Here is a 27609-nt window from a genome sequence, read left to right as displayed (position 1 = left end):
AGAGATCATGATTGGTCTCATCGGGTCGATTCAATTTAAATTTAAACTGCATTCAGTGAGACAAGTGTTGTTTCAGTGCCAGTGTTTACATACAGTATGTGCTGCTGTCGTCAGATCACAGCTCTGGCCTCAAACTAATCTAAAAGCAGCCTGTGTTGGGTAATAAGCAGATACATGTACATTTACATGTTTTTCTCACTTTGCATTTTTGCAAGAAAAAGGAGCTCCGCTTAGCAAAGCGATGTCACATTGGAGTTAAGTCTCTCTTTGAAATATTTTTGCTTTTCAAAATGTATTTATTCTTTGTTTTTAGTCACAAACTAGATTTAAAGCACAGTGATGTGCTTTTAAAATTAAGGGACGATGTTATTATTTAACTTTTCTACAAGCAGCGACTCTAACAGCAGCCTGCTAGCACTATCAGCATTCCTAAGTGAAAACGATGGCTGCTGCAGCCACAGGAGACGAAAACCAGCTTCTTGTGGGTAATACTAGCTCGTAACAACATGCTTATTTTGGAAGCAGACAAAAGCATGGTGACACTGAATGATGGAAACATGAGCATTGTTGCTTAGCTTTTTGAAGCAGTGAGAAAAAGCAGAAGCTGGATGGAAACTGTTATTATGATTATGTAATCAATAGAAATGTGCATGGCCCATGTTAGTATTAATTTTAGGTAAACCAAGCCACTTTAAGTGATGTGAAACAGTGAGTTTTAAAGCCTACAGGCAAACAAGCAGGAAATTACATTATCAGCCAATAGGATGCTTGCATCTCTGCCGCTTAGCACCCCCGCATGACCTCCAAAAGCTGCTTATTAAGAGCCACCCTGACCCTAAAGAACAGCGGGAAATGTACAGGCACTGTCCTGACTTGGTCTGCATAGTTTGCAAAGTAAGATGCACGTTAAAAGTTGCCCAAATCATGTGTTTGATTACTCTTTTTGACCTGAGGTGGTGAACTTATGGCTGATTTGTTTCCATTAATGAAATGTTTACTGACCTCGAGTTAAAGGGTGTGGCTGAAGCCAAAGAGCCAGACATGTAACAGGATTAAAAAAAAGGGGCTTTTACTGTAACCGTACCACCGGTCGAAGGGGGGAAATTCAAGACAATAGCAAGCTCTCTACACGTGGGATAGCAGTTATGTTAAGGCTGCTTGTTCTACAAAAACATCTACCTGGGAGAGCTATCACAGATGATCTAATGGCTTACAGACACTAAAAGACGCCAGACAGGCCTGACCGGGACGCCAGACTAAAGGCAAGAGTGTAAAGACTTAAAACAGATCGTAGCCTTGATTCAGAGTCTGAGGACAGTAAATACTGCACACCAAAAGTCTCTCGTTCTGGGATAAATACTGTCAATGGTTCACCACAACACACAGCAGCCTTGAACAAGACCAGATGGAAGTTGGATCCACTCAGGGACAAAGACAGTCAATGACTTCACAGAGCAATGAGCAGCACATTTTGTCTCTTCATCCTTCTCCAGGCTGCATGCAGGTTTCTCCGCTCCGAGCAGAGAAAACCAAGAGGGCGGGATGAGAGATTTTTTTTTTTTTAATTTTTTTTTTAAATCCATGGTTCTGGTGGGTAGATTGGGGAATGTTGCATCATATCTGGGATGGACAGGATGTCTTGAGTCAGGAAAGGAGGAGGGAGCCTGGGGAGTCAACATGGAGACAGGTCCTTATGGAGAAGAAGGGGTTTGGAGTAATGGAAGGAGTGTTTCAGCGCTACAGAGACAGGGTGAGACAGAGACAAAAAAACATGTTTAGTTCAAAATAAATAAAATAAATTATGTGGAAAAAGTGAGGGTAATCAATAAGGATAAATGGATTGATAAACATATAAAGGATCAGCAAATAAGGGTGTTTAACAGCTACATGAGATGTATAAAACCAATTCTTTACCCCGATAAATTCTAAACAAATTCTATGCAAAAACACACAAATATTAACAACAGCTTATTTCATGTTTTGTAGGATTAACATTAGAATTATAAAATTCTATCTGTCTGCAGTTTTGAGATATTATGCTTCAAAGTTTTTGCATTCCAAATATCAACAAAAATATGTGAACCTTTTTGTTTTCTCAATAAAAAATTATAAGAATATATGAATAACTCAGATTCAACAAGAACTGCAGGTAGAGCATTATAATTCTAATTGCTATGGCTAAAGTAGTTTAGTTTAGAGTATTAATCTGCAGGCTGCTTATCTCATCGCCTGCGAGATGATTTGGAGTGTGCGCTGCGGGGCCTGGCAGGTGTGCCCTGAGCTTTATTACCGGAGCTCTTACTAACATTAATGAGCGATTCCTCGGTGGTTCTGCTCGTGGAGGTGGATAATCTACGCCTCGACTCTCTGCAGATCCCTGCCATCCTGTTCCTAACAGGTGGATTGTGAACCGGTTGGGCTGCGGCTGTCAGCGCCGCTGAAGATTTAGCGCTGGACTGAGAAGAGGCTGCGTCTGACTGGTACGTGTTTCGGCATGCAGCTGCTGCTTGCACAGAATTAGACCTATAACTCAGCTGTTTTCTTCTCACAGAAGGATCTACGCTGGGCTTTAGATCAGGCTTTTGTTTACTTTCACCACATGCTTCAGATGTGTTAGGATACACACGCAAAGTTTTAGTAGAGGTTAGATTCTCTGTGGAGGAGGAAAACAAGGAAGACTTTAGCCTGGAGGACGAGGCGGGTACAACACGAGTTGTAATGAAGGTGTCCTGACGTACAGGGACCGAAGCTCTCCGACCTTTTCTTGTATCACTAACTTGTGTTTTTTTAACCATTAACTCGCTGTTCACAGAGCTGGTGGAGCTTTTACGTGTTGGAGAGGAGCCGGGACTCAAATCTGTGTTAAAAACATCACTGACACTATGACTTCTAACGAAGGTGGCGTCCCGTGGGAGACCTTTGCCTCTGGAAGATCGGCTGCTTGTCTGGATTTGGTTGTCGGGACAAAGAGAGAGAGAGGTTCTTACAGGGCTTGTGTGGAGGCTTCGGGTTAAGCTTCGCAGGTGGTGTGTGGCCATAGCAGAAACGCTGCCGCCGAGAACAGGGCTAGCTCGTGGACTGCTTCTCAGTGGAGGGCGAGCAGGACTGCTCCGGGGGCTCCGTGGAGCCCGGCCTGACTTGGTGGCGAGCTCTTTGGCCCGGGAGCGGCGGGGGCTGCTGTTCAAGCTGTGGGGAGACAGAGGGGCTTCCAGGTCCTCCAGACGCTGAGTGAGAGCCAGCTTCTGCTGGATGGCCATACGCAGCAGAGAATTCAGTGTCTTCTTCTCGTCTTCGGCTGCTGCCAGCTGCCTCTGCATCTCATCCAACTGGGTGACATACTGGTCACACCTGAGAGATCGTGCACAATGAGAAGATGCAACATGCACAAGCAGGCAAAAACACATTAAAGCGTAAATCCGAAAACACACGACACACATGCTAAACATGACTTATAGTGTTGTAGACACACATTTTGAATACCAGCTGTGATCTTTCTGTTTTTATACACCCAAATTACTGAATTTACAATGATATAAAACAAACAAACAAAACAAATCTGCAAATCCTTAACATTAACTAAGATGGTGTAAAAGCAAATCTTCTTAGAAACAGTTGTATGAGCACTTCATTAGTTTTATGTTGATTGCCTACAAAATATAACTTTAAGAGAAAGAAAAGAGGGGTGCATGTGAAAATGACAACTCTAAGAAAATACTTTAGCTGGATTAAGAGGACACTTCCTCTTCCTAAACTACTGTAGAAATGCAGTCACTCGAGTCATCCACATGATGGCACCACAAAACTTGATTATAAATAAGAGGATCTTTGAAGCTGTAATCTTTAGCTTGTTACACAGAGTAGTCCTTGACCACTGTCTGTTCTCCAATCCTTCTTAGGGATAATCAAATACCAGCTCATAACTGTCTGGAGCGACCCAGACAGGTAATGCATGACTAAGAGGCTTCTCTGGCAATTAACAACAAAAGTTTTATTGTCAATTATAAAAACAATGACAAGGCAAGGGGGGAGAGAAAAGAACAATTAGTTCACTCAAACCAACACAGAAACACTCCTCCAAACAATTACCCATGCCAACTGATTCATGGAAGAGGTTAGTGATTAGTGAATGTAAGTTTTAGGGCTGTACCAAATGTTTGTTTTTTGCATCTATCAATGATTGCATCTATCTTATATTCAATAATTTTGGGCTTTTGGACTTTACAACACTCTCTGGAGTTATTTATAGGAAATGTTTGGATCACACAAGTTGCAGACAATCCTACAACGCTACCACTGAAATCTTTTATACAAATACTGATAATTATAGTGTATCCTAATCTGTATCTCCAACTGTGCAGAGATACTGGGTTTAAACAGAATAAACAGACAGAAAAAAAGGAAAAAAACTGCACAGCATTCAAATCTTGATTTAGAATGTGAATGGCAATGTCGTGAGTGAAGCTTCAAATTATTCGGTACAGCCCAAGTAAGTTTAGCCCTTGACAGCACCTTCCCACCCTATCTAATGCCCCACCCATATGCAGCCAACATAAGGCCTCTCCTTTCCTAAGGTGACCTGGCTTGATGGGACAAATCTGTCCTCGCCTCCTCCCCCATCGGCACAGGGCTGAGCATGTGGTTCATAATCTTCATGTGAACCAGTGGATTGTCCACAGGCGTAATAAGCATGGTAAGCTTATTACATGAGTGGTAGCAGAAGCTGTACCACAACAAGAGCACCGTTACTAAGCATGAAAAACACTAGCAAAGAGCGCAAAATCAGAACTAATTAACATGTTTCATCTTAAAAAAATTATAAAGGAATTAAAGATCTACTCTCTCAGTGTACAAACTAAATACAGGGATTTTTATTTTGTATCTGCTGAATAAATGTTTATTTTCTTCTTGTGCATAAAAAGGCAAACTTACCGACTGGCAAACATGACTCGCAGTGAAGAGAAGGTGGCGGCGTCCTCCTTCAAGGCTTTGAGCTCGTTCCGCAGTTTCATCATGGTCTCTGACACCATGCTCTTCTCTGTCTCGTACTTGGTTTTCAAATTGGACAGGGCCAACTCTGCAGTCTGCATCGACGAGAAAGACAATCACACCATCACATGCTATTGTAGCACCATCATTCCGCTTAACCACGATTATGAGTAACCAAGGAGACTGATAGCTAGCATTTGACGCCAAAATTATTTGCAGTAAATATTAAAATCTTAAGCGTCAAAAAAAATAGAAAACCACACACTCCATCACTACACTTTATTTCAGTGCCTTTATTTATTTGCTTAAGTAAATGCTGCAAAAGAGGACTTTTAAACGTTATCTTGAAAAGAGATATTGCTTGTGTTAGTTGAGAGCAATACTCCAATACTGCAATTTTAGGCCTTTACTTTAGTCTGTGTGTTTTTATATATATATGTATCTTGTGTCTGAAATGTCTGTATCCTCACAGTGCTGCATTTTTATATTAACTACTAAATCTAGTCATGGGTCACATCTCCCTCTCGTGTTGTCTTGGAAAAGTCCAGGCGCCGTCTCACTCCTTCTTCTTCTCCTTGCAGTTTTTGTACTCTCAGAACAGGAGTTAACACACATCCAGTAGCTACCATTTTTCTCTTAATATTTTTTCTGCCCTGGCAGATTGTCACCAAAGAAACCACTGCGTGTTTTTGCAACTTCAGTAAACAGGACTGTGTTTATCGCAACTTCAGTAATATCTGTTGCTTAATGTTTGACCCACAGCTCTGCTCGCTCACCGGAGCAGCTCCAGTCTGCGTTCAACTTTGCCCGTCTGTGACTCAGTAATGTATGTAACAAATCAGTTGGTGCCGTGGGCGGGACTCTTAGTAAAACTACTGAGTGGTGACTACAGAAAGAGAGAGTGGTGGCTGCATCAGAGCCAGAGAATTGAATTGTTTAATTGTATTAGCAATCAGATTAAAAACAAAAACCCCAATATGATTCTGATAATTTCAAAAAAGAAGAATACAGCAGCCGCTGATGATAATCTGTTGAACCCTTGTCAAAATCCATATTATCATGAATGATTTACAATAGACTCATATGTTAATGATGCACTTACTTCAAACTGATGGTACCATCAAACCCAAGAATTCTACGGAAACCATAGTCCTCGTTTGTGCTTCTCATGTATGTATAAGCATCAACTTGGGTCACGGAAGTAACTATCAAGTTAGAAGAGTCTTTCATATGTCTGGAAATACCTTCAGAACAATAGTGAGTGTTTTTAAACAACCTCTTGTGTTTCTTTAACATTGCTGGATAATTATCTTTTTAAGAAACTGAGGATTACTTCTCCTACCCAGATATTAACTGATACATGTATACACTAGAGACGAAACGGTGCAAAATTTTTTTTAGATCATGATTATGGTGACAGAAATTAATAAAGTTGTCAGAACTATCACTGTTTTTAAAATAAGCAGAAATTGTCCAAAAAACACTGATACACACCGAGTTTTATATTAACAATCAAAAATAAAATTAGCAGCACTTTTTGTTTGCATTAATTAAAAATAATAACATAGCCAATACATTGTGTAAACATGACAACCACATCAAAAATGCAACATGACAAATGCTTGCTTTAGTGTCTGTGTCTCTGTAGACGAGGACAAAGGACAAGTAGCATCACTGGGTTTGCCTGCTTCACACCCGCTCTGTAAACAATGGAACAGCAAAGCAAACCCACACCTACATTTGGGAGACGGTTGCTAACTTGTTGGTTGATGCTGGACATTACCTGCCATGAGTTTTTCAAAGTGTGATGGGTAATCAAGCATGGTTTTAATGATAATTTGAAAAGGGTATTTATCTCTTGTATGCATGTACTGAGGCAAGGGAGGCCTCTACTGCAGGGTGGGGAACACCGTTCAAAAATAAAGATTTAAATTTGTAGTTTTTTATTAAATGTAATCAGACATCAAAGTTATAATGGTCACCGTGTCACAGCATAACCTCTGTTAAAGAGCAGTTTGTATCAGCGTTAGGAAAGTAAACAAAAACATCTGATAATGGAGACGGACAGAAAACAGTACCTCTTGAGTGATCATCTTATGTCTTGTATACCTAACGCAGCATATCACCAGGTCTATGACTTAAATCCAAAAAACAATGCAAAAAATGCGTTAAAACCTTGATTACATCAGAAGAAGAAATGGATGGCCATCATTGTCCTGTAAATGGCTTCTAAGAAGCCTCAGTGTACAAAGGACAAACACTGAATGTAACAGGAGTGATTCATTTTTTCCACTGCATTCAGCGTTTGTAGTCTCATGTGATTGGTAGTGCTTGTTGTAGGGGTTTCTCTTTTTGGGAAATGCTTGTTTTGTATTTTTGCATTCATGTGTATTTATGTGAAACATTTAATGTCCTGAGACACAAGACAAATTTCAGATTCTTTCCTGACAGTGAAGTTAAATCAAATCAGACTTGAGAAGGTAAACTGCTGTATGCGAGCACGGATCAGCCAAACCGATTACCTCGAGTGTTTGTGTGCGTGTGTGTGTGTGTGTGTGTGTGTGTGAGAAAGGGAGAGTGACAGCTAAGGAACGACAGAAGCAGGTCACGCAGTGCTTGAGCCACAGGAAAGGGGACGAGGAGGAGCAGAGTTCAATCTCTGAGGAGTGCAACATCACACTGTAGTCCAGGTGCAGCACCATGTGAGCACAATAGACTGTCTAGACAAGACACTGATAATACAGATCATCCATACTGCTTATGACAAGATTACGTGTGGATGATCATTAAGACCTGGTTTCTTTGCTCTGGTCCTTATCCAGAGAGGGTAATGAATATTTACAACAAAAGTAAGACTACATTTCATGAAAATCCCTCTGTACCAAAGAGCCTGTCTTCTTATGTACAAACAAAGAAAAAGATGAGGCATCGAAAGCCAAAACAGACAAATGTCAGATAGCTTATGTTTGATGACTGGATTCCAATATTGGCCTTGGACATTAGAGAATTTGGGTTTTAGGGAATGTCCCTGACAGGTTGAGTGGATTTAAAGCAATACCCCAAAATGAGACATTTTCCTGCTACTAGACTAAAGCTGGGCATACACTGTATGATTTTAGATATGTTGTCAATTCCAACTCATACTGTATGAGTAAATGTCTGCGATTAGTGTGCTCACACTGTGCGATCAGTGTATACTGGGCTTTAAAAGGTTCTAAAACAGTGCAAAGATATCGAAAGGGAACACCGAGGTGTAATCGGTGTTTTCTGCGACCTACCTGTTTGTTAGCCTTCAGGACAGTCCTGAGGGTTGCAATCTGTTCTCTCTTGGTGCTGAGAAGTGACTTGAGTTTGAGTACTTCTTCCATGAGGCTCTCAGCATCCCGCTCCGACTCTCCGCTGCTGAACCCTGAGTAAGGCATCGCGCCCCTCTGACGACAGAGGTCCACCGCCACCTGAGAGAGCACAAAATGAGTTCAATGTGTTTGTTTCAGTGAACATTTTGTGAAAATCTTTGTACGGAAAAACTCTATATTATGGTATTGATTTTTAAAAAAATACATAATATATCCATATATCAGATTATCAACAATGGCTCAAACCAAACAATCCGTTTAAAATGTGTAAAATTAATCTTAGTTTTCTTAACAATACTATACTAGAGATGTTCCCAACAAATAATAACCCTGATGTTTCAACCAAAGTTAAACTTAAGAGTAGTTTACTGACCTAAAAGTATGGAAATACTCAAAAACAGTTAAAAGAGCACAATTTTGCACATCATAAGAGCTATTTAAAATAATTAATCACATTTTTCGAAAACCTGATAGTATTGAAAATGACGCTGAAATGTGTAGCTTTGCAACATGCATAGAAAAATTGCTCATTATCCTACAAAAGAAACTCTGTCATAGTGAGCATGCACGCAAAGTGACACGTGTCCAGGCATCTTAGGATCCTCCGTACATTAAGCACCTCTCTTGTTGTTCAGCCTAGCAAGAAGACATTCATCCCGCACAAATGCGTGAGGCACTGACATCACTTCTGCCTTGAATGTGCGTGGACAGCACATGCTGCTCTATCCATGAGAAAGCACATGTGTGTGTGTTTGTGCATGTGTGAAAGAAAGAGAGAGGGAGAGCCATTGATAATCAGAGCCGCTGGTTAGTCTCGCATACCGATCCAAACCCCGCCCATTTTCCTCTATTTATTAAAGTCTAACTGACAAGTATTTCTTGTGCCGATTAGCAAGGTGGCAATATTTAGCCTCATCAATTAGTTGACCAATCACGTATATACATGTATTATAAACCTGTGAAATATATTTTCAGAAATAAAAGAAGTAAAAGACCAACAGCATGTGTTTCAAACTGTGTTTCACAAGTTCCCCGTGTTGCAGACGCTGCTGTTTTCTGAAAGGATTCTCTGTAGAGAAAGCCACAATTCAACTTTGACCCCTGATAATCCAATCCATTCAAACCCACACACACAAGCACACGTGTCAACAAGTCCCACACCAGGCGTTGGATTTAAACTGACATGGGAACTACTCAACTACATCCAACAGTCTGAGCTGAGCTTTAGGCTCAGTGAGAAATTTGTGAAGGAGGGAAGGCCTCACTCAGAACAAAAGCCTCACTTTCAGTGATCGACCCAAAATGAAGGAGACAGAGATTTAACAGTTTCAGTTAAAAAAATAATCAAAAATGAAGGAGACAGAGATTTAACAGTTTCAGTTAAAAAAATAATCAAGTTCTAGTCGAGTTATCACTCCCTTGACTGACATTCTGCGTGTGAAGTGCTGTCTTACCCGAAGGTGTTTGATCTGGCAACGGATGACCGCTACCAAGTTGCGGACGTTTGAAGGGTCCCTAAAATCCAGGGTGGGGGATCCAGGGCAGGTAGGGGACTCTGTGCTGGTTCCTGCACTGTCCACCTCCCCCATAAACTGCAGTGCAGAAGCTTTGGAGCTGAACATGTCATTACCTCGTGGCTTCTTCTGGGCATTGTGCTGGGGGTAGACGTAGTGTGATCGTCGTGCACCACCTCCAGCACTTGACCTCGCACCATCACGGTAATAGTCCAGAGTGACTCGTTTGGGTGTCAAGTTGTTGCACACGCAGATGTGGTGATAGAGGTTGGAGAGCTCCTCAGAGAAAGCCAGTAGCTCTTCCTGGGCGACGCTCAAGTGCCCTTCCGAATCAATGGCCACTTTCCGTGTGGCTCCGATCTCCTTCTCCAGCTCACTGATGCGCTCCTGGTCCTGCTTGCTGGACTTGATGCATTGACGGATCTTGTCAGCCAGCTCCTGGGCCTCTGCCCTCCAACGATCCTTCTCCTGCTTGTACCTGTGCTCCAGCGTGTTATATCGAGCACCTGCCTGAGACAGTTCATCTCGTAGCTTCAGAAGCTCTTCGCTGGCTGAACGCATGCGCGCCTCCAGCACTTCCTTGCTCTTGGTGTCTACTTCATAGTCAAAGACTGCATTTCCGTCGCCTCCGTTCTCCGTCTCATCATCTCCCCTGTCGTCTGCATCCTGGTTGTGCTGCTGGCTGTTCTGCACAGCATCCAGCTGCTGGGTGAGAGATCCGACTTTGTCCTCTTGCTGACTGAGTGCCTGTTTGGTCATCATCAGCTGCATCTGGAGTTCCTCCACTTTGCTTGTCAGACCGGATTTCTCTCGTTCTGCCTGGGTACACAAACACAAAAGATTAAAATCTTGAGAGGAATGAACACATGCATCTTGAAATGGACAGATAATGCTCATTTTCAGAGTGACACTTGTATTTAAGGTTTCTAGTAGAATGTGTTTACATGCTTTCATGGTCAAAAAACGTTATTTTACTCATACCTCCTGTGGTGGTACACCTGCATTCACCCTCTGTCTGAAACGCTCCATTTAGCATCTGTCTCTTTTATACCTCTTTTCTGCGAAAATTACCAAGTATACGCAGATTTTTTTAACACGGAAAAACCCAATAAAAAAGGCGACAGATCCCTTTCCCATTATCAGTAGACTAGAGCCGTGTACGAAGCTCTGCAGCAGACGAGAGTGCCTTTCTGCAGTTTTTTCTGGTGTGTCATATTCGATGTTATGGACAGGCTGGAGAACAGGTTAGTCAACATTTAGAAGCAGCTTGGAGGCCAGTGAAAATTTTATGGAGGCTACTTATTTTTTACATCTCTGACTTTTTCAGTGTCTCTTTCTAACTCTGCAGACCAATTTGGAACCATGATTGAGTGTTTCTTGGATGGAGATGGATGGTCTTTTGTGAAGGCGCCTCACTGACTCAACGCTCAAGGGGGTAAACAGAGTGTCCACCAAGTTGTTGTTTTTCCATCAATGCCAATCATGAGACTACTGCAGAGTCATTTGAATTGGGCGTGAATGCTGATTGTAACCTTTTACATTAAAATAAAATAGCCAGATGATAACATGTTTTAGTTAATTTTTTTGTTCAGTAGAAACGGGGTTAAACCTCCCTCCCAAAAAAGCCCAGTCTGCTCTGGACAGACCTTCCAGCATTTCCAGGTCATCTGTATCTTGTCGTCTCTGTACTGTCTTTTTAGTTGACTGTAAATGAATAGTGTCACTTTCTACAGAGAAAATACACCAATAAAAGCTTCTTAACACAACCACACATGTTCTAGCAGGAATTTGATCTGAAATCAGGTATACATTTTTGGCATCGACAAGTATGTTTACATGTTTTCCTGGTGTTCGTTAATAACTTCATGTAGCAGCATAGGCTTCGTAATATGAACACTAGCGTGCCTGAGCACATAAAAAAAAAAACGGCACCCGATGATGTTATACTGTAGCCAGAGTAGAAAAAGCTGTAACAGAGTATTCAGAATGGTCGGATGCCTGAGGTTTTTGCTCACAGGGATTTATTTTACATACATTTACCTCATTTACCTAAATATATGACAGAAAATACAGAAAAGCATAATAGGTCCCCTTTAAATGCATGAAAATGTTCATAAGCATCCACTTCTGTTCAAAGACCAACACTGATTGCTGATAAGACAAAAAGACAGTTCTCATGAAGAACAAATTTCTCCCCCCACTACCTTTAACTCTTCTTAATGCATTTTTCATGTAGAACAGTGGCTGACCCCATTCGGCACCACACCCAACATCTGGTAGGTCGTAGCTTGCTAACCCAACCCTCGACTTAAGTGCATCATGAATAATATATGTCCTTCAGACAGAGAGGGATCACAATTCAAGGCATTCTTGATTTTCTAAAGTACATTTTATTTGTGAGGCGTAAGTGTATGAGGTGTGAATTGAAATGAAACAGATCAGTGGTTCTCAACCTTTTTCGTGTCAACTACCCCTAAATTTATACACATCAAGTCATAGACCACCGATTTGATAAGATGTCACTTCAGGGACCTTCATCTGAAAAGATTTTGCTTGTCAGAAAGGATTAAAACCAAAATACTACAGCTGTCACCTACAGATGAGGAAATCACCATGGAGGAAGTGAAACCTGTGATCAGAATTTTCACTCTCTTGCTCACATTGGATTCGACTCTACAGAGAATTTAACGGTGAAATAAACTATTCCCCATTTCTTGGGATTCTCTTGAATTTCTTCTAGGACCCTTTGATTTAGAACTACTTTATTAAATTATGCACTGCGGTGCCAGGTGGTTTTATTGATATAGAGCGGCACACTCTTTCACCAATGTACAAGGGATGTGGTCTAAAGCAGGAAGTGGCAGAAATCCCCGTCAACAGCTTAGACAGACAAACAAACCAGCCAACCAGTATGACATCCTCACTATTCAGCCTGATTAGAACAGATCATTTAATCTAAAAACGAATGCAGCTCTGTGAGTCACAGAAGAATTTCAATATTCACTTTATAAATGAGTGCATTGTGTTACAGTGATGCAAAAGCTATTATTGAGATCTCAAACGACAGGACCGTATTTCTTTTTGATTTAAATAATAAAATATATTATAATAAAACAATAATATAACATGTAAACACTGCTCTTATATTTTATTGAGGCAATCTTTTTTTTCCTTTGGTGCTCTACTATCAAAACACATATGAATACATTTAAAAGAGGGGCACAGATATACGCATTTTGTGTGTGAAAATGTAAGCATGTTTATGTTTGTATATGCAGTACAATTTTTGTAATAGGTAAACTATTTTGTGGTCTGAACTTTGATTACAAATCAATGGCCCTTCTTTGTCATATAATTTATTCTTATTAATATATTGTTTTGTTTGTCAACCATCACTGTTGTTAGCACTATTATATTTTTGTATTCTCAATGTTTCGATTAATTAATTAATTTTTATCTATTCGTGTATTTATTCCCCAATTTATATACTTTTTGGGTGTCCGGGAGGGTGAGTTATGTGTGCTTGAATGGTTGTGTGTATATTTACTGAAAAACCTATTATTAATATTTGGAAAAAAAGAGGATTGTGCTGTGCCTACCTGTAGAAGTTGCTGTTTTAGTTTCTGACTGTCTGAAAAGTGCAGCTCGCTCAGCAGGTCCGACACCAGCCCAGACGCTGGAGCACGCAGGAACACGTCACTGGTGCGTGGAGTGGAGTAGCGATGGATGAGGCCGTTACTTTTGGAGCCCCCCAAGTGAGGAGGGTGAGCAGAACCGGGAGCAGACCCAGGACCGTTATTAATGCCGCTGTCCTGTTCTTCTCCCTCGCCCTCTCCCTCTCCCCCCTGGCCCTCCTCCTGGCTGTCATCCAGCTGCTCCAAGTGGAGCTCCAGGTTCCCCACAGAATCAAAGGGGTTAAGGGTCAGGGCGGAGAGCTCTCGCCGCAGACAGTTCTTCTGCTCCCTCTCCTCCTTCAAGGCTTCCAGGGCCTCATCCAGCTGCCTCTCTGCTATCTCCCTCAGCCTCGCAGCCTCCTCCATCTGAGCTCGCAGCTCCTCCTGCTCCTCGTTCTTCTGGGTCAGCTCCAACTTTATTGATTCAAACTCAACCTGAAATGTCAAGAAGAGCAAAATCAGAGGGCTGTTTTTAAATAGGTGTTTCTTTGCTGTTTTATGCTACACATGTGAATGCACATTCTAGTCCAAATACACAAACATAACTATCATTGCATTTAGCACAATAGTGTTATAGTCACACACCCACTTTGTCTTAAAAATATAGTCATACACCCACTTTCTCTTTGTAATGGACAAGTACAGTTCCTTCCACTGCTTTAGAGTCTAAATCCTATACATTTTCTTTATATAATCTTTCCATCCACTTTGCTTATTTGCTGCCAAGCTTATATTTACATGCAGCATTCATAAAATAACAATATTTGCTTTTAAAAAATTAAGAAATAAAATCAAATTTAGTATTGAAGCTGCTGCTGTATGACTGAGAAATCACTTACAGCTTTCATTTAAATAACAAAAATGGATTTCTGAGACTGTGGAGGCAAAACGCTGCGCTATCTAAAAGCCCACTGAAGGATCATGGACACACTAACAGGCCTCGGCTACATTTAGAACCAGTCATGGACAGTTTGTCTTGGCAGAGCGACAACATACACAGAAGGCACATCTGAATTCGGAGGCACTTGTTTCACACCCTTACCAATCTAAACAATGACAGGTTACATAAAATCCTTAATATAACAACCGACAAGAATACTGAACCTGACCTTTTCAACGTTTTTGCAGAGCATTTTGAGCACACAGAGTAAGATTTGCTGACTGTAGAAAATGTCAAGGGCATTTGGAAGGTATGCTCATGTTTAGTAAATGTTCTTCGCTAACATGTTCTGTATTTTTTTACTGATGCAATGACATAACATTACAGTAAACACATAAACATCCTTCAGAAAGTAAAACAATACATCAAGAGCTTTTAACTTGGTTCTGTTTTGAATGTAAGTAAATAATAAAACTGCATGTGTGTATGAAAACATTATGTGTATATGTATTTTTTTCCCATAAAATTTTGTTTTAAATTAAATTTCATGATTTTAGTGAAAATTTAACTGTGTTGTTAATTCAGTCCTTTAATGTTTGACAGTTAGTTCTCAGCTAAAAGTTCAAAATGCAATAATACATTTCCAGGACAACATATAATTTCTCCAAGCATTCAAAGTCATCCAGGACTTGAAAAGTGTTTTAAAATGCCCTGCAATCACTTGTACACAGTAGGATTGCTACACTGAGGCCTGGTTGCCATAGTGTTACTTACAACTATATTTATCTCCTTATTTCCTGCCACTTATTGCCAGCAAAATGTTTCATTGGATGTGATGTTTAGCTCTCAGGGGATGCAGCCAAATTGGGAATTCACTGATAAATGTGAACAAATGTTTGTGCTCAGCTCTGGAAGGTACTTAATTATCTGTAATTAACAGCATTAATCACCCAGCAACTGGTCTGTCTTGTCTTTTAACACTGGCCACTGGTGAAGTTATGTCAACAAACATGTGACTGAGATTACAAGTTTGTTGCATGCAAAGCAGTTTCGTTCTCATGCAGGAAAGGTAAAAGCAAACAGACAGTGCACTACAATGACCACATCACAGTGTACTGACAACCAAAAAGTTAAAAACAAAGTAAGGAAAAAAAATAGAGCAAACTAGAATTACCGCCTAACAGCTGTATGCCTCAGAGAATCAGTCAAGTTGCAGTCACAGTTTGTATCCATGTCGGTTCAGACTCATATATAGCCATGACAGATGACGATTTAAATGTTGCTGCAAAGAAGCTACAAATCCTGAAACATGGATGCTTCACACACATCTTCCACCCGGCAGCATGAAAGAGCTTCAAATCAGCAGTTTCAAGATGGACACCCAAGATTAGAGTCACCGATTCAGTATCTTATTAAATGTTTCCCCTTCTGTTTCTGAGTAATAATGTTGAAAAATGTCATCAATTCATCATTTAACTCTCTTTGGCATTTGAGTGAAAATTCGTCATAATTAGCGATGAATTCTTGAGTTATGGCCAAAAAAATGTTTTGTGAGGTCACACTGACCTTTAAACACCAAATTCTAATCAGTTTATCTCGAGTCCAAGTGGATATTTGCACAAAATTTGAGAAAATTCCCTCGAGGCAAGATGTCATGTTCACGAAAATGAGACAGACGAGGTCACAGTGACCTTCACCTTTGACCACTAAAATCTAATCAGTTCATCCTTGATTCAAAAGTTGATATTTGTGCCAAATTTGAAGAAATTCCATAAAGGCCCTCGAGATATAGCTTTCACTGGAATGGGACGGACAAATTACCCTGAGACGTAACTCTTCTGGTCACGGCTATCACCGCCATGGAGGCATAAAAACAATAGTATGGCACAATGTTCATGTAAATGCTTTTCCACCCACATAGACATGTTCAATAGTACAATGCTGTATATCTACTTTTTATTTTCTATCTATCCATCCATTTTAAATTACAGTCTGTAGGTAGAAGCATTTGGTAACGTTTTAGCTTAAGTGATAACTGACCTGGTTTTCCTTGAGCACAGACACTTGTTTTTGCAGAGATATGTTCTCTTCTTCCAGTTCGCCATTGTCCTGCAACTGGCGAAGCTCACGAACTTTATATTCCTTCATCTCATCCCTCTGATGGCCCTTTTCTGCCTCCAGACACTCACACTCCTGTAAAACACAAACCACTATCAAGCTGGTGCAAAGCACAAAATTTGAACTGCACAATTACCAATTTCATGTCATGCACAGTTAATCTTACTTTGGGAATGAGGCTACTGAGGGTGTCATTGTATGAATCATGACAAAACAGGAACTAATAGTATACAGAATAAAACCCGTGTGCAGGTGTATGAGTGAGTTGCCACACCTTCTTAAGCTGGGAGGAGACCACCGCCAGTCTATCGATCTCTGCATGTGCATTGCTCAGAGCAAGGCGTGATTGCTTGAGCTCTGCCTGGAGTTCCTCCATGCGGGTTGCCATGGCAGCCTCCTTCGTGGCAGTTTCCTGCAGCAGGTTCTCCTCCCGGCACTCTCCATCCGCAGCTGCACGCTTCTGGCTGCTCACAGAATCTGCAAATGCCTTTACGAAAAACAAAAAAAAGGGTCAAGGATAGGGCAAAATCTGCAGCAATTTTTGTGGTGCTAAAAGACAAACACATTCAGGCTGCACTCATATCCAGGCAATAAATGCCTATGCATCTTACACAAATTAAGTAATAATCATATTGTTAAACCAATTAACAGTGAGGAAATGTTTTTTATGATTTGTGAACAAGACACCTCAGAGGTTCACAGCAGATTTCATGCTTTTTCTACTGTGTTTCTATCCACCCAATGTGCTAAAATTAGCCTACTACATTACAATTAGCCCTGTTATAGCAGGCATTTCTTCATAGCTATAATCAGTAACCTTGACACATTATGCATCAATGCCTGCACATGAAAGATCTATTAAACAAGGTGTTAAATGAAATGAACATTCTGCTAAACACGCTCAACTGATCATCGTGATGTGGTTATATAATGATGCCAATTCACAACACATGAGTCTGCTCTGCTTTGCTAAAACCTTGCCAAAGCCGAGGTAGGTAAACAGCCAAGACATGAGGTTCACGCAGATTATGAAAAAATAGCTGAAATTCTGTACCACTACGTCCCTCAAGACATAAAGAGCTTTGCTTGATACGTGGTTATAAAACATCAGGACGGCCCACTTTTAGTGTTATTCTGGCTCAAATTTATTGCTAAATATCCAACTGCTTGTAAGCAGGATTTTTAAATGTCTCAATTTTTAAATAGGTGGATGAAACAACTGCTAAACCAAAAATGCACCCACATGATGGGATTGAATTTTATAGGATTACCTTCTTACATAAACCTGTTTTTTTCAGCAATACTAATAACTTCAAGTTCAATCTGGTGCATTTGTGAAAAAGTCAGTAATTATAAAGTAATATTAACCCCTCACACATCAGTCAGTCAGCTTTATGTCAGCATAAGCATGATCAAAATAATCTCACAAATAGTTCCACAAAACGCACCTTTAAAAGCGGAACTGTAACTGTCAGATGGAGCGCAGCTGTACAAACTGACTTGTTCAAACACGGGTAATGGAAAGGTTGTTTATTTTACTGTGCAATGATGAACAGTTTTTGTTTTTTTTTAAAAGAAGAAGATTAACTCAAAATACTACAAAGCACACTGTTTCTTTAGAACATAGCAGCATTGAGAAGCATATGCCACAATTTCAATAAATCTGTGAAAGACATGGATTACATGCTAATCTGAGCATTGACATGTTGGTCTAATCTTTTTATCTCGACTATCCGGCAAAAACCTAATTTAATCCTTAATGCTGTGCGGTTAAGCATCAAAATCAGTTTAAGATAAACAGAGAAAATGTTATGCTCTAAAAGAACCGGATGTCCTAATCAGTTGACAGTGTTCTCCCTCTGACGCCATCAGCGTCAGATGACATATGAGGGCACAACTGACTCAGCATACGATCACAAGCCTCCTCACTGAATATCTCATACGAGGTCGCAGCTGTAACAGAATGGTTATTGTGGCAGCAGATCGACGGAGTCACCAAAATGTAATTTAGAGATGAGCAATCAAATCCGTGTCATCGGTCACTGGTGCATATGAAAAAGACAACAATGGTATCTTTGTAAGACTACTTAGGGACACTGCAAGACAGCCTCAATGGTTAAATTAAAATGAGCAGCATCAATAGATGGCATTTAAATTTAGACTGCATTTAGATTTGCTAACAGTGTCATGTGACAGCAGGTAAGTCAAAACCATTTTTGTACAGTGCAGGCAAAACAATAAAAATGTTTGATTTTACTGTTCCATTACATCTTGTTTAAACCCGGAGCAACATCACTTGATTTGTGTTGCTTTCAGATGCCTTTAACAAATATTCAAACCTAATGTCTCTTTTAACGTGAGCTATAAAAATGACATCCCAGAGCATTCTGTGAAAATAGATTTCATATGAATTCAGGAAATGCTTGTTTCAATTTGAAACAGCATCTTATCAAACAAAATCTAGTTAGATTTAAAGATAAACTGAGTATTTATGAAAGGCAAAAAAATCTACTTTCACTGTGCAAAAACAGTGTGGTAAAACAAGGTCACAAAGCAGTTGTATGTTATTGGAAACAACATTTGGAAAGCTAGGGGTTTGAGAACTTCACAAGGCTGATGCTGTCTAAATATAACTACAAGGCCCTGGGTGTTCCTACCTCTCTAAGCTGCTGCAGCTCCCCTTTGAGCACTTCATGCTCCTCTTCCAGCTGCCTATGTTTCGTCTTCAGGGCAGCACTTTCCTCCAGCACCACCAGGCCATAGCGGGCTGCCTGCAGTTTCTCCTCTGTGGCCTCCTGGAGCTCCAGAGTCAGCCGCACCACCTCAGCCCTCAAGTCCCCGCTCCCCATCTCTGCTTCCCCTTCTCTCTCTGCAGCTGCACCTGCTGTGTCTGCATCCGCCTCCAGCATCCTTGCCTGGCCTCCAACTTGTCTGCCAATGTTCTTCTGGGACACCTGCCTCCTTCACTCCCCCACACTCATTACTCCACACTGCAGAAGCAAAACACAAAGAGTTATGTAAACAACTTAGAACAATAACCAGTATGACAAAGAGGTTTTGTGTAAATCATAATGTTACACAAACTGAGCAAAGGGCAAGATTAACTTTGGGGATTGATTGAATGGGATAACTCTTTCAGCTCAAAAGGTCACAAGACAAAGCCAAGCTGTAAATTACCTAACTGCTGCAGTCTGCAAGTATTTAGTTAGCAGTTATAACTAGCATGTTGCTGCTGTTCACCAAGTGATGTAACAAAGTCATTATACTTCTTTACAGTACTTAAGTATTTTGGGAGTATCTGTACTTTACTTGAATTGTTAAATTTCTTCCAAGTTTTACTTTTACTCCACAACATTTCCCAAATAAATGCATAGTTCTACTCCATTACATTTCCCATAAGCAGTTTAGTTACATCCTACAAAAAAAGGAAGGAAGGAACGGCCAGACGAATGAAAGAATCGGAGGGAAGGAAAAACTAGATTTTGTTCTTTAAGTCCTTTAAGCTGTACTTACTTTCCTTTCCCTTAATGGTACATGATTACATTTAATATCATAAACGTACTTTTTATTCTATAGTAAATATCAGATAGTTGTACTTAAGTCATATTCTAATGAGGATATCTTACTTACCATTGTGTCTTATACTCAATAGTGCATTGGCCTGCTTTCTGCACTTATTTACAAAGCCATTCCTGGTTTATCTGTGTCGATATTTAATCTTAATGATCACCGATAAAATTTAATAATTAAAAAGTGTCAAGAAAGTAACAGCAAGGGAGGGAACTTTTCCTTTGTGAAACCACAGGGAACTATTTTTTATTTACTCCTTTTTTATTCAAATTTTCACTTGACATTATTTTTTTTAAAAACGTTGCTGGGAACTTGCTGTATTTTATGTTCAAATTTTAGCTTTGATTAAACATTTGCTACAGGTATTTAATTAAAGTTTTGTGTTGGAATTTGTTATATTCCAAATTTTAACTACTGACTGCAGAATTTTCATTTTTATTGTGTTGCCAATATTGTCTCATCAACTAATAATAATTAGTATCAGCCCTTAAAAAACATTATCAGTCGACCTCTAATCTCAACGGAACAAACCTGGTTAATTAAAGACTAAATAATTTAATAGGTGACTTTAATGCCTCTTATATACCTGTACCTCAAGTGTGGCTTTCAGGTACTTTATCCACCACTGTGTTCACCTTAAATAAAAACCAACAAGCACAGTATATTAAAGATCATCGCTGATGGTTCCTCGTGTCCTCACCATCACTATTAAACTGGGATGCAAGGCTGGCCTGTGCACATCACTGACCACGTTATTACTATTCAACATCATCAGCTCCACAGAATAAGCTGATAGCTACAGCTAATGTTAGCTACACAGTTGTGACAGCTGGTTTAAGTCTCGTATCCCCTGGGGTACTCCACAAAATATCCGTGGACAGTATATGGATTAAGGTTACTTCGACCACCCGTATTAACTAACTGGGTGGGGCGGACTTCCCCCATTTCCTCGTGTCCTCTCTTTTGACCGAAGATGGAAACACCAGCCGGGTTGTCCGGTGCCAAATGATGCATCCCATGAGCATCTGTTCATCCAGCCCCGTAAACTACTTCTTTATAGCATCGACTACGAGTAAATTAAAGAAGGCAGATATGTTGGCATCATATATGTGATAATAAATCCAAAGTAGGATCTGACAGCGTGGAAAATATTCTGACAGGGATACAAAAACCCAAGACGACACCGGACTAAGAACAAGACACGGCCGGACAGCTAGCAGGAGTAGTTTTAGCCGTTAACGACACCGTAATGCTAACAGCTACGACGAGGTGAACAATGTAGCCGGTTAGCTTCTTAGCTTTGCAATTAACTACATCCACACAGGCTTAACGGCATAGACGACATCACATTACCCGGCTCACGGAGTTGTTCCCCGGCGATAACGTCAGTCGTGTCCTAACAGACAAGCTAATTAGCCACACAGCTACCTTTAGCCAAACTAGCCACTCACCCTCTGGGTTTATTTCAAAGATGGAGCTCGCGGGTCAAACGTTGACTGTGTACTTCCTCGTGGAGCTGTCAGCGGCAACGGTTGCTAATCGCGACAGTAGCCGGGGACACCGACAGCCAGCCCAGGTTACTGAACAACCGCCTCCCGTCCTCCCACCCGGTTCTCTGGTTTCAGATACAGTGAGGTCTCTGGTGTCAAAAGCGCGCCGAAAACGTGAAAGCACGAGTACCCCCTCTAGCTAGACAACGGAGAAATGCAATCATATTATTTTTATTTTATGCAACAGCTTGACATTTTCTGTGCATCCAGATATTAAAATTAAACACTAATGCTAAAAAAAGCAACAATTTTGTTCTAGCGACAAACACAAAATAGGAGATAAATATTGGAAAAATTAAATACACTTCCGCTCGTGCCCTTTCTTTACTTCCTTTTTACTTCCGGATTTGCACGTTTTTTCAGTGTTTTCAGTCAAACAACGGTAGTTTTAAACAATGAAGCTCGTTACCTGGAATATAAATGGCATAAGGACGTTTAAAGGCAGCATTAAAAATGCTCTTGATTCACTGGATGCTGATATTATCTGTGTTCAAGAGACAAAAGTGACAAGTAAGTGGTGTTTGGAAGACGCGAGGCTGTCATGCAACGTTATCACATGCATTAGTCTGTTATTATAAAAGTTAAATCCTAAATGTTTCCCCTCACAGGAGACTTGCTTGATGAAAGAACTGCCATTGTTGACGGCTACAACTCCTATTTCAGCTTCAGTCGAGGACGCAGCGGCTATTCAGGTTCATTACATTGTCATATCACTTTGTGTCTTTGAATCATGGAAATACGTTTTTTTCTTTCCAGTTATATCTGGTTCACCCAGGCAAGAAGACGCAAAGTTTTAGGGAGTGTTTGTTATTTATAAGTGGAAGAGAGTGATGCAAAATGAAGGAGGCATGTAAAGTATTTTTTTAAGTTCTGGGGAGGGAGTGTGATTTTCATTTTGGTTTTGAGAAGTGACACGTGATTTCTTATTCTACACCATAAAAACTACATAGTTATCATAGCCACACACTGCAAAAACAGAAATTAGCGTCAGATTTGAAGACACATTACTGTATGTGCAAGGCTTGCATCTTCAAAATTACTTTATTCTACATGTCATTTAAAATTTTGCTTAATGTTCACATCCATATCCAATCACATAATGCTAACTGCATGACAATAATGAAAAAAACAAGGCTTTTTTTTTCCTATTCCAGGATTTCGTATTCAGTTTTTAATTTACAAACATCAAAGAGTGCATTTTTAAAATATAATAAAGTCTACTGTGGATTACTGATATTGTGACTGTTATGTACAGTTTTCACTCCTGTGATGTTTCTTTGTTGTATTGGCTCCATACCTACATTTTGTATGAATATTTTTTAAGAACTATTATTCATGGGGAAGGGAGAGTCATGCATTTTCCCCATATCAGTCACGGAGGCTCAAAGGAAAATATCTGTAGCTTTAGGAATGTTTTAAAAAATAATAATACAAATCACACCTGAGACACCTCCCTCCTATGATAAATAAGGGACAGTCTCTAAGAATGAAATATTGCCTCACTGAATGTCACTGAATGGTTAAAAAAAACCCTTGTAATGCCATTGCCCAGTGTTACACACGTGTTATAGCTGCTGTAGAAAAACTACACTCTACAAGCTGATTAACCTCATATTCCTGACATGCACAGGGGTTGCCACTTACTGTAAAGACAGTGCCACTCCATTCGCTGCTGAGGAGGGTCTCACGGGTCTGCTCACCAACCATGAAGGGGCTGTTGGATGTTACGGGGACCAGGCTGAGTTCTCCAGTGAGGAGCTGCAGCTTCTGGACAATGAAGGACGAGCCGTTATCACACAGCACAGGATCATGTGAGGAAAAAAATGTTTCACTTGGAGGTTTTCTTACATTTGTATGTGTTGTATTGAGTATTTATCTCTGTTTATGTACTCTCATCATTTTAAAAATAAATAGCAACCATCTGTAAATAAATCCATCTTCACGAGCAGCCAGATTTTGATTAATTTAGAGTTTCTTTTTGCAAGACATTAATAAAAACATTACTGTCAAGGACCGCATGGGATATTCCACTGTGTGTACAAAGTATTTGTAAACTGTTGTCTGTTTTTGACTCTTTTTTTACCCCCACAGGTGTCAGGACAAAGAGAAAACTCTTACTGTAATCAACGTATACTGTCCACGGGCTGACCCTGAGAAGCCAGAGCGAAAACGGTTCAAACTTCAGTTCTACGAGTTGCTTCAGTGTCGGGCTGAGGCTTTACTGATAAATGGCAGGTGAGAGTTTATAAAAAGTTTGCACAGACTAAAAACAAAGATTGTAGGTACATGAGGCACAGCTGTATCCTGCTTTTACCACAAACAGCGTCACACAATGCCTTTTACGGCTGTTGCAAATTGGAGCTTGAGCAGTGGCACACATGTACCTTCCTGTTTTTGCACTTAGATGCATGTTTCATGTCATGGGTCAATAATATTCATTGAAACTTAAAGCAGTTTATAATTTGCTAAAAGAAGCAGTATATGGTCAGACCTTACTTAGAACAATGTGCCATAAGAGTCTTTGCAGCTTTTTTGTGATCCCCTTTCTTCTTTAAAAATTCTGACTCAATGTTTTTTTCTGTTGTTTTTCAGCCATGTGATTGTTTTAGGAGATGTTAACACATCTCACCGGCAAATAGACCACTGCGACCCCAGTGATATTGTAAGTAAATGTTTCGAAAACTGTCACATAAGTGTTTTGCTTGTTTCTTCTGCTCATTCGATGTCTTGCAGAGATTTAAATGAAAAGACTGATACAACTTTCATGTCTGAATAGTAAATATGAAGTTCTAGCTAACAGCCAGTTAGCTTAGCAAACCAGTTAAACCTGGAAATGGGGGCAAACAACCAGGGCTGCAACTAAGTTATTTTCATTGTTGATTATTTTCTCAATTTGTTTTTTGGGTCTAAAAAACAATGACAGTTTACTGTCACAGAGAGTAAAAAAACACAAAGTATTCACATTTAAGAGGCTGGAATCAGAAAGTTTTAACTATTTTCCCCCAAACCCATTTGCATACAGTGCTGGCAAAACATCCTTAACTTTGTTTTTTCTCATTGAATTCTTTTCCGTGTCAAAAAATATGAATGTAACATGTACAAAACATGGGAAGCCAAACTGCTTCATTTCATTTCATGTTTCATTATGGCTCTTTTTTCATAGCCATTCGTTGAAAAAAGAAAGAAACACAGCTTGTTTATCCATTCGTAGGGACTGTGGACGTGATGACAAGCATCTTCAAATAAAAAATAACAAAAAAAAAATTCAGACTCAATAATTAATTAGGTGGCAACTAATCGATTAATTGCTGCAGCCTTGTTAAGCAGTTAGCATGGCTCTGTCCAAAGTCAATAAACTCTGGCCACCAGCGCCTCTAAATTTCAAATTTTCTGTGTGTGATCAATAAGTCTGAACAAAAACGGAAGTGAAAAGACAAAGTTTCAGTATTGGCCAGCTGTGGCAAACTGCCAGTGTTATGTTTCTGCCACGTGCGCACAGAGGATGCATATTCATAATAATTAAACCACCAGCTTTGTTTTTCTCATCACTTAGGATGATTTTGGGGAAAACCCCGGGAGGAAATGGCTGAATAGCTTTTTGCACAGCGGAGGACAAGAAGAGGGAATGACTGATGAGGATCATGTTGAAGAATCGGAAGTAACCTCAGCAGATCCAGTCCACGGTGGGAAATTTGTGGACACCTTTCGCTATTTCCACCCAACTCGCACCAACGCCTTCACATGCTGGTCCACTCTGACCGGAGCGCGGCAGACCAACTATGGCACACGCATCGACTACATATTCGCTGACTGCCAGCTCGCCAAGGAGCAGTTTGTGGCAGCGGACATCATGCCGGAGGTGGAGGGGTCAGACCACTGCCCCGTGTGGGGGAAACTGAGCTGCCCTCTCCTGCCGAGTTCAAAGCCTCCTCCGCTCTGCACGCGCTACCTGCCAGAGTTTGCTGGCAAGCAGCAGAAACTTTCCCGCTTCCTCGTGAGGGTGGACCAAAAATCAGCTCAGTCTGAGCAGCGGGATGCATTACCTGGATCTCAAGAAGAGGAGGAAAGGAGGGAGAATTTAAATCCATCCGGAGCTGGAAACATCTCCGGTAAAAAACGGTTGTTAACATCAGACTCTGTTGTCCCAAAAGGGAAAAAGACGAAGACAGTAAAGACTTCTTCAAAGCCACAGGGCAACCTCCTTTCCTTTTTCAAAGCTAAACTTACAAATGTTGTTCCCTCTACTGACGCCACTGTAAGGCAGTGTGAAAAAACCAACGGCGAGGACAAAGTTACCTCATCACAGAACTCCCAAAAAGAGTTCACAAGCGAGGACGCATCCTCAGTCACAAGCAGCGTACCTGCAGATACTGAGCTTGAGTTTGATGGTTCACCACAGCTGCTGAAACAAAATGACAAACAGATGAAAACAACACATTCACACCCACAGCCGACTGTGGGATGCTCAAATGCCAAAAAAGGGGCCTCGTCAGTGTTTTGGAAGTCAGTGCTTCATGGACCTCCGCCGCCCCCCTCTTGTAAGGTCCACAGGGAGCCCTGCGTGCTTCGTACTGTGAAAAAAGAGGGGCCAAACATGGGCAAACAGTTCTTTGTATGTGCTCGTCCTCAGGGACATTCCTCCAACCCCGAGGCTCGCTGTAACTTCTTTTTGTGGGTTGATAAGGGGAAGTGACGCGTTTACTGTTCTGAACAAAAGTTGTTTTTCCAGAATCATCACTAAAACTTTTATCTTAACCAAAAAGCTTAAACTTTTACACAGACGTTTCATAATTTCACTCATTTTAATTGTTGACTGTGTTGTTTTTTCTTTGTTAAATAATAAAAGACGGTGGTTTTCTATTACTTTGAGTTTGGTTTTCTTTGTTCTTGGTGCTTGATGATGAAGTAGTCAATTATGGGGAATTGCAGTATGCATTTTCTGACATTTTAAAGGCAACATCAGGGTTCCTGCAGCTGAAGGCAAGACATTTTTTTTTTCTTCCCAGTGAGTCGGAGTGAAATTTAGGACCAGTTTAACATTTGCCAAAATTGCAGAAAAATAATATGAATGGAACAATTTTGCCAAATGTATACTTTGCTATAAAACATGCCTTTTTTGGTGAAGTTTAAAAGTTAGATGACAGACTTCAAATGCTGAACATTTTTTAAATTTCCTAAACAGGACACACACAATGAACATATTATTATACTGTAAATTATTTCAAAAATAGATTTGTACTAATCATTTTGAGATTTTACAAAAAGAAATAATTAAATCTTTATTTTCATGTCTTGGCATTTTTCAAGATGTTTTAAAGATTAATTTAAAACATGTTTATACCAGTGAAGGCCTTATTTTTAGATTAACTAATTAGGTGCCTTTTTAAACTTTTTGAGGATATGTGGGTCCCTGTTACCAATTAATCTGTTCATTGCGAAATTAATCTTTGAATAAATAAATTATGAGAATACTTGCAGTCCTACCTCTTATTGTTAACTGATACTATATATAAAACATAAGCCTTGTCTATGTGGGAATTAATGAGTTTCGATCCGACGGTTTAAGATGTTATTTTAATGACAGTGATATTTAATTGTCACGTCTGGATGCCAACTTTGGTCATTGTATTTGTATAATAACTATAGAGATCCTTTATTTAACCTTGCTAAAGTCTCATTGAGATAAAAAAAAAAAAATTCAAGAGGGAAGCATAAATATTGTTTCAGTAAACACAAGCTGAGAAATGTCACGCACCACAAATATGCAAGCACGACATCCACTTCAAAATGCAATGCAAAAAAAAAATCAGTATTTAAACAACTTACACTTTTCTTAAACAATTTCAGTTTAAATTGTGTGCTATTTTCTTGAGCCTTTCAAATGGACTTAAATTCTCTCTCAGTAATCAGCTCAGACAATTTCAGCTCCCTTTGTTCTTTATTTCAAGAAGAAGCAGCAGC

At 40.1% G+C, this 27609-nt stretch overlaps 2 protein-coding genes across 5 annotated transcripts; one reads left to right on the top strand and one right to left on the bottom strand.

Annotated features, from left to right (window-relative positions):
* Positions 1 to 1743: 1743 nt before the first annotated feature.
* Positions 1744 to 23903, bottom strand: LOC121946591 (protein bicaudal D homolog 2). 4 transcript variants are annotated; one of them, XM_088081902.1, is made up of 10 exons: positions 23767 to 23903; positions 23293 to 23415; positions 19186 to 19518; positions 16803 to 17015; positions 16451 to 16603; positions 13456 to 13965; positions 9797 to 10675; positions 8265 to 8441; positions 4930 to 5081; positions 1744 to 3348 (listed from the first exon to the last, which is right to left on the bottom strand). In XM_088081902.1, the coding sequence occupies exons 3-10, from the start codon at positions 19435 to 19437 to the stop codon at positions 2223 to 2225; spliced, it is 3462 nt and encodes a 1153-aa protein (XP_087938028.1). In that variant the 5' UTR covers positions 19438 to 19518; positions 23293 to 23415; positions 23767 to 23903; the 3' UTR covers positions 1744 to 2222. The 4 variants fall into 4 exon arrangements, with proteins under 4 accessions (XP_087938028.1, XP_087938029.1, XP_087938027.1 ...); XM_088081903.1 differs by lacking the exon at positions 23767 to 23903 and having other exon boundaries at positions 23293 to 23428; XM_088081901.1 differs by lacking the exons at positions 23293 to 23415; positions 23767 to 23903 and adding an exon at positions 21550 to 21763.
* On the top strand, positions 21965 to 26511 carry apex2 (apurinic/apyrimidinic endodeoxyribonuclease 2). The gene is made up of 6 exons (XM_042491233.2): positions 21965 to 22158; positions 22257 to 22340; positions 23279 to 23459; positions 23740 to 23883; positions 24241 to 24310; positions 25202 to 26511. The coding sequence occupies exons 1-6, from the start codon at positions 22044 to 22046 to the stop codon at positions 26339 to 26341; spliced, it is 1734 nt and encodes a 577-aa protein (XP_042347167.2). The 5' UTR covers positions 21965 to 22043; the 3' UTR covers positions 26342 to 26511.
* Positions 26512 to 27609: the final 1098 nt, after the last annotated feature.

Source organism: Plectropomus leopardus, chromosome 9, assembly GCF_026936395.1.
Source record: "Plectropomus leopardus strain MGB_pleo_1.0 chromosome 9, ASM2693639v1, whole genome shotgun sequence".
Taxonomy (NCBI): domain Eukaryota; kingdom Metazoa; phylum Chordata; class Actinopteri; order Perciformes; family Serranidae; genus Plectropomus; species Plectropomus leopardus.
The sequence above is the reverse complement of the archived record's forward strand: the minus strand, read 5'-3'. Positions and strand labels throughout refer to the sequence as shown.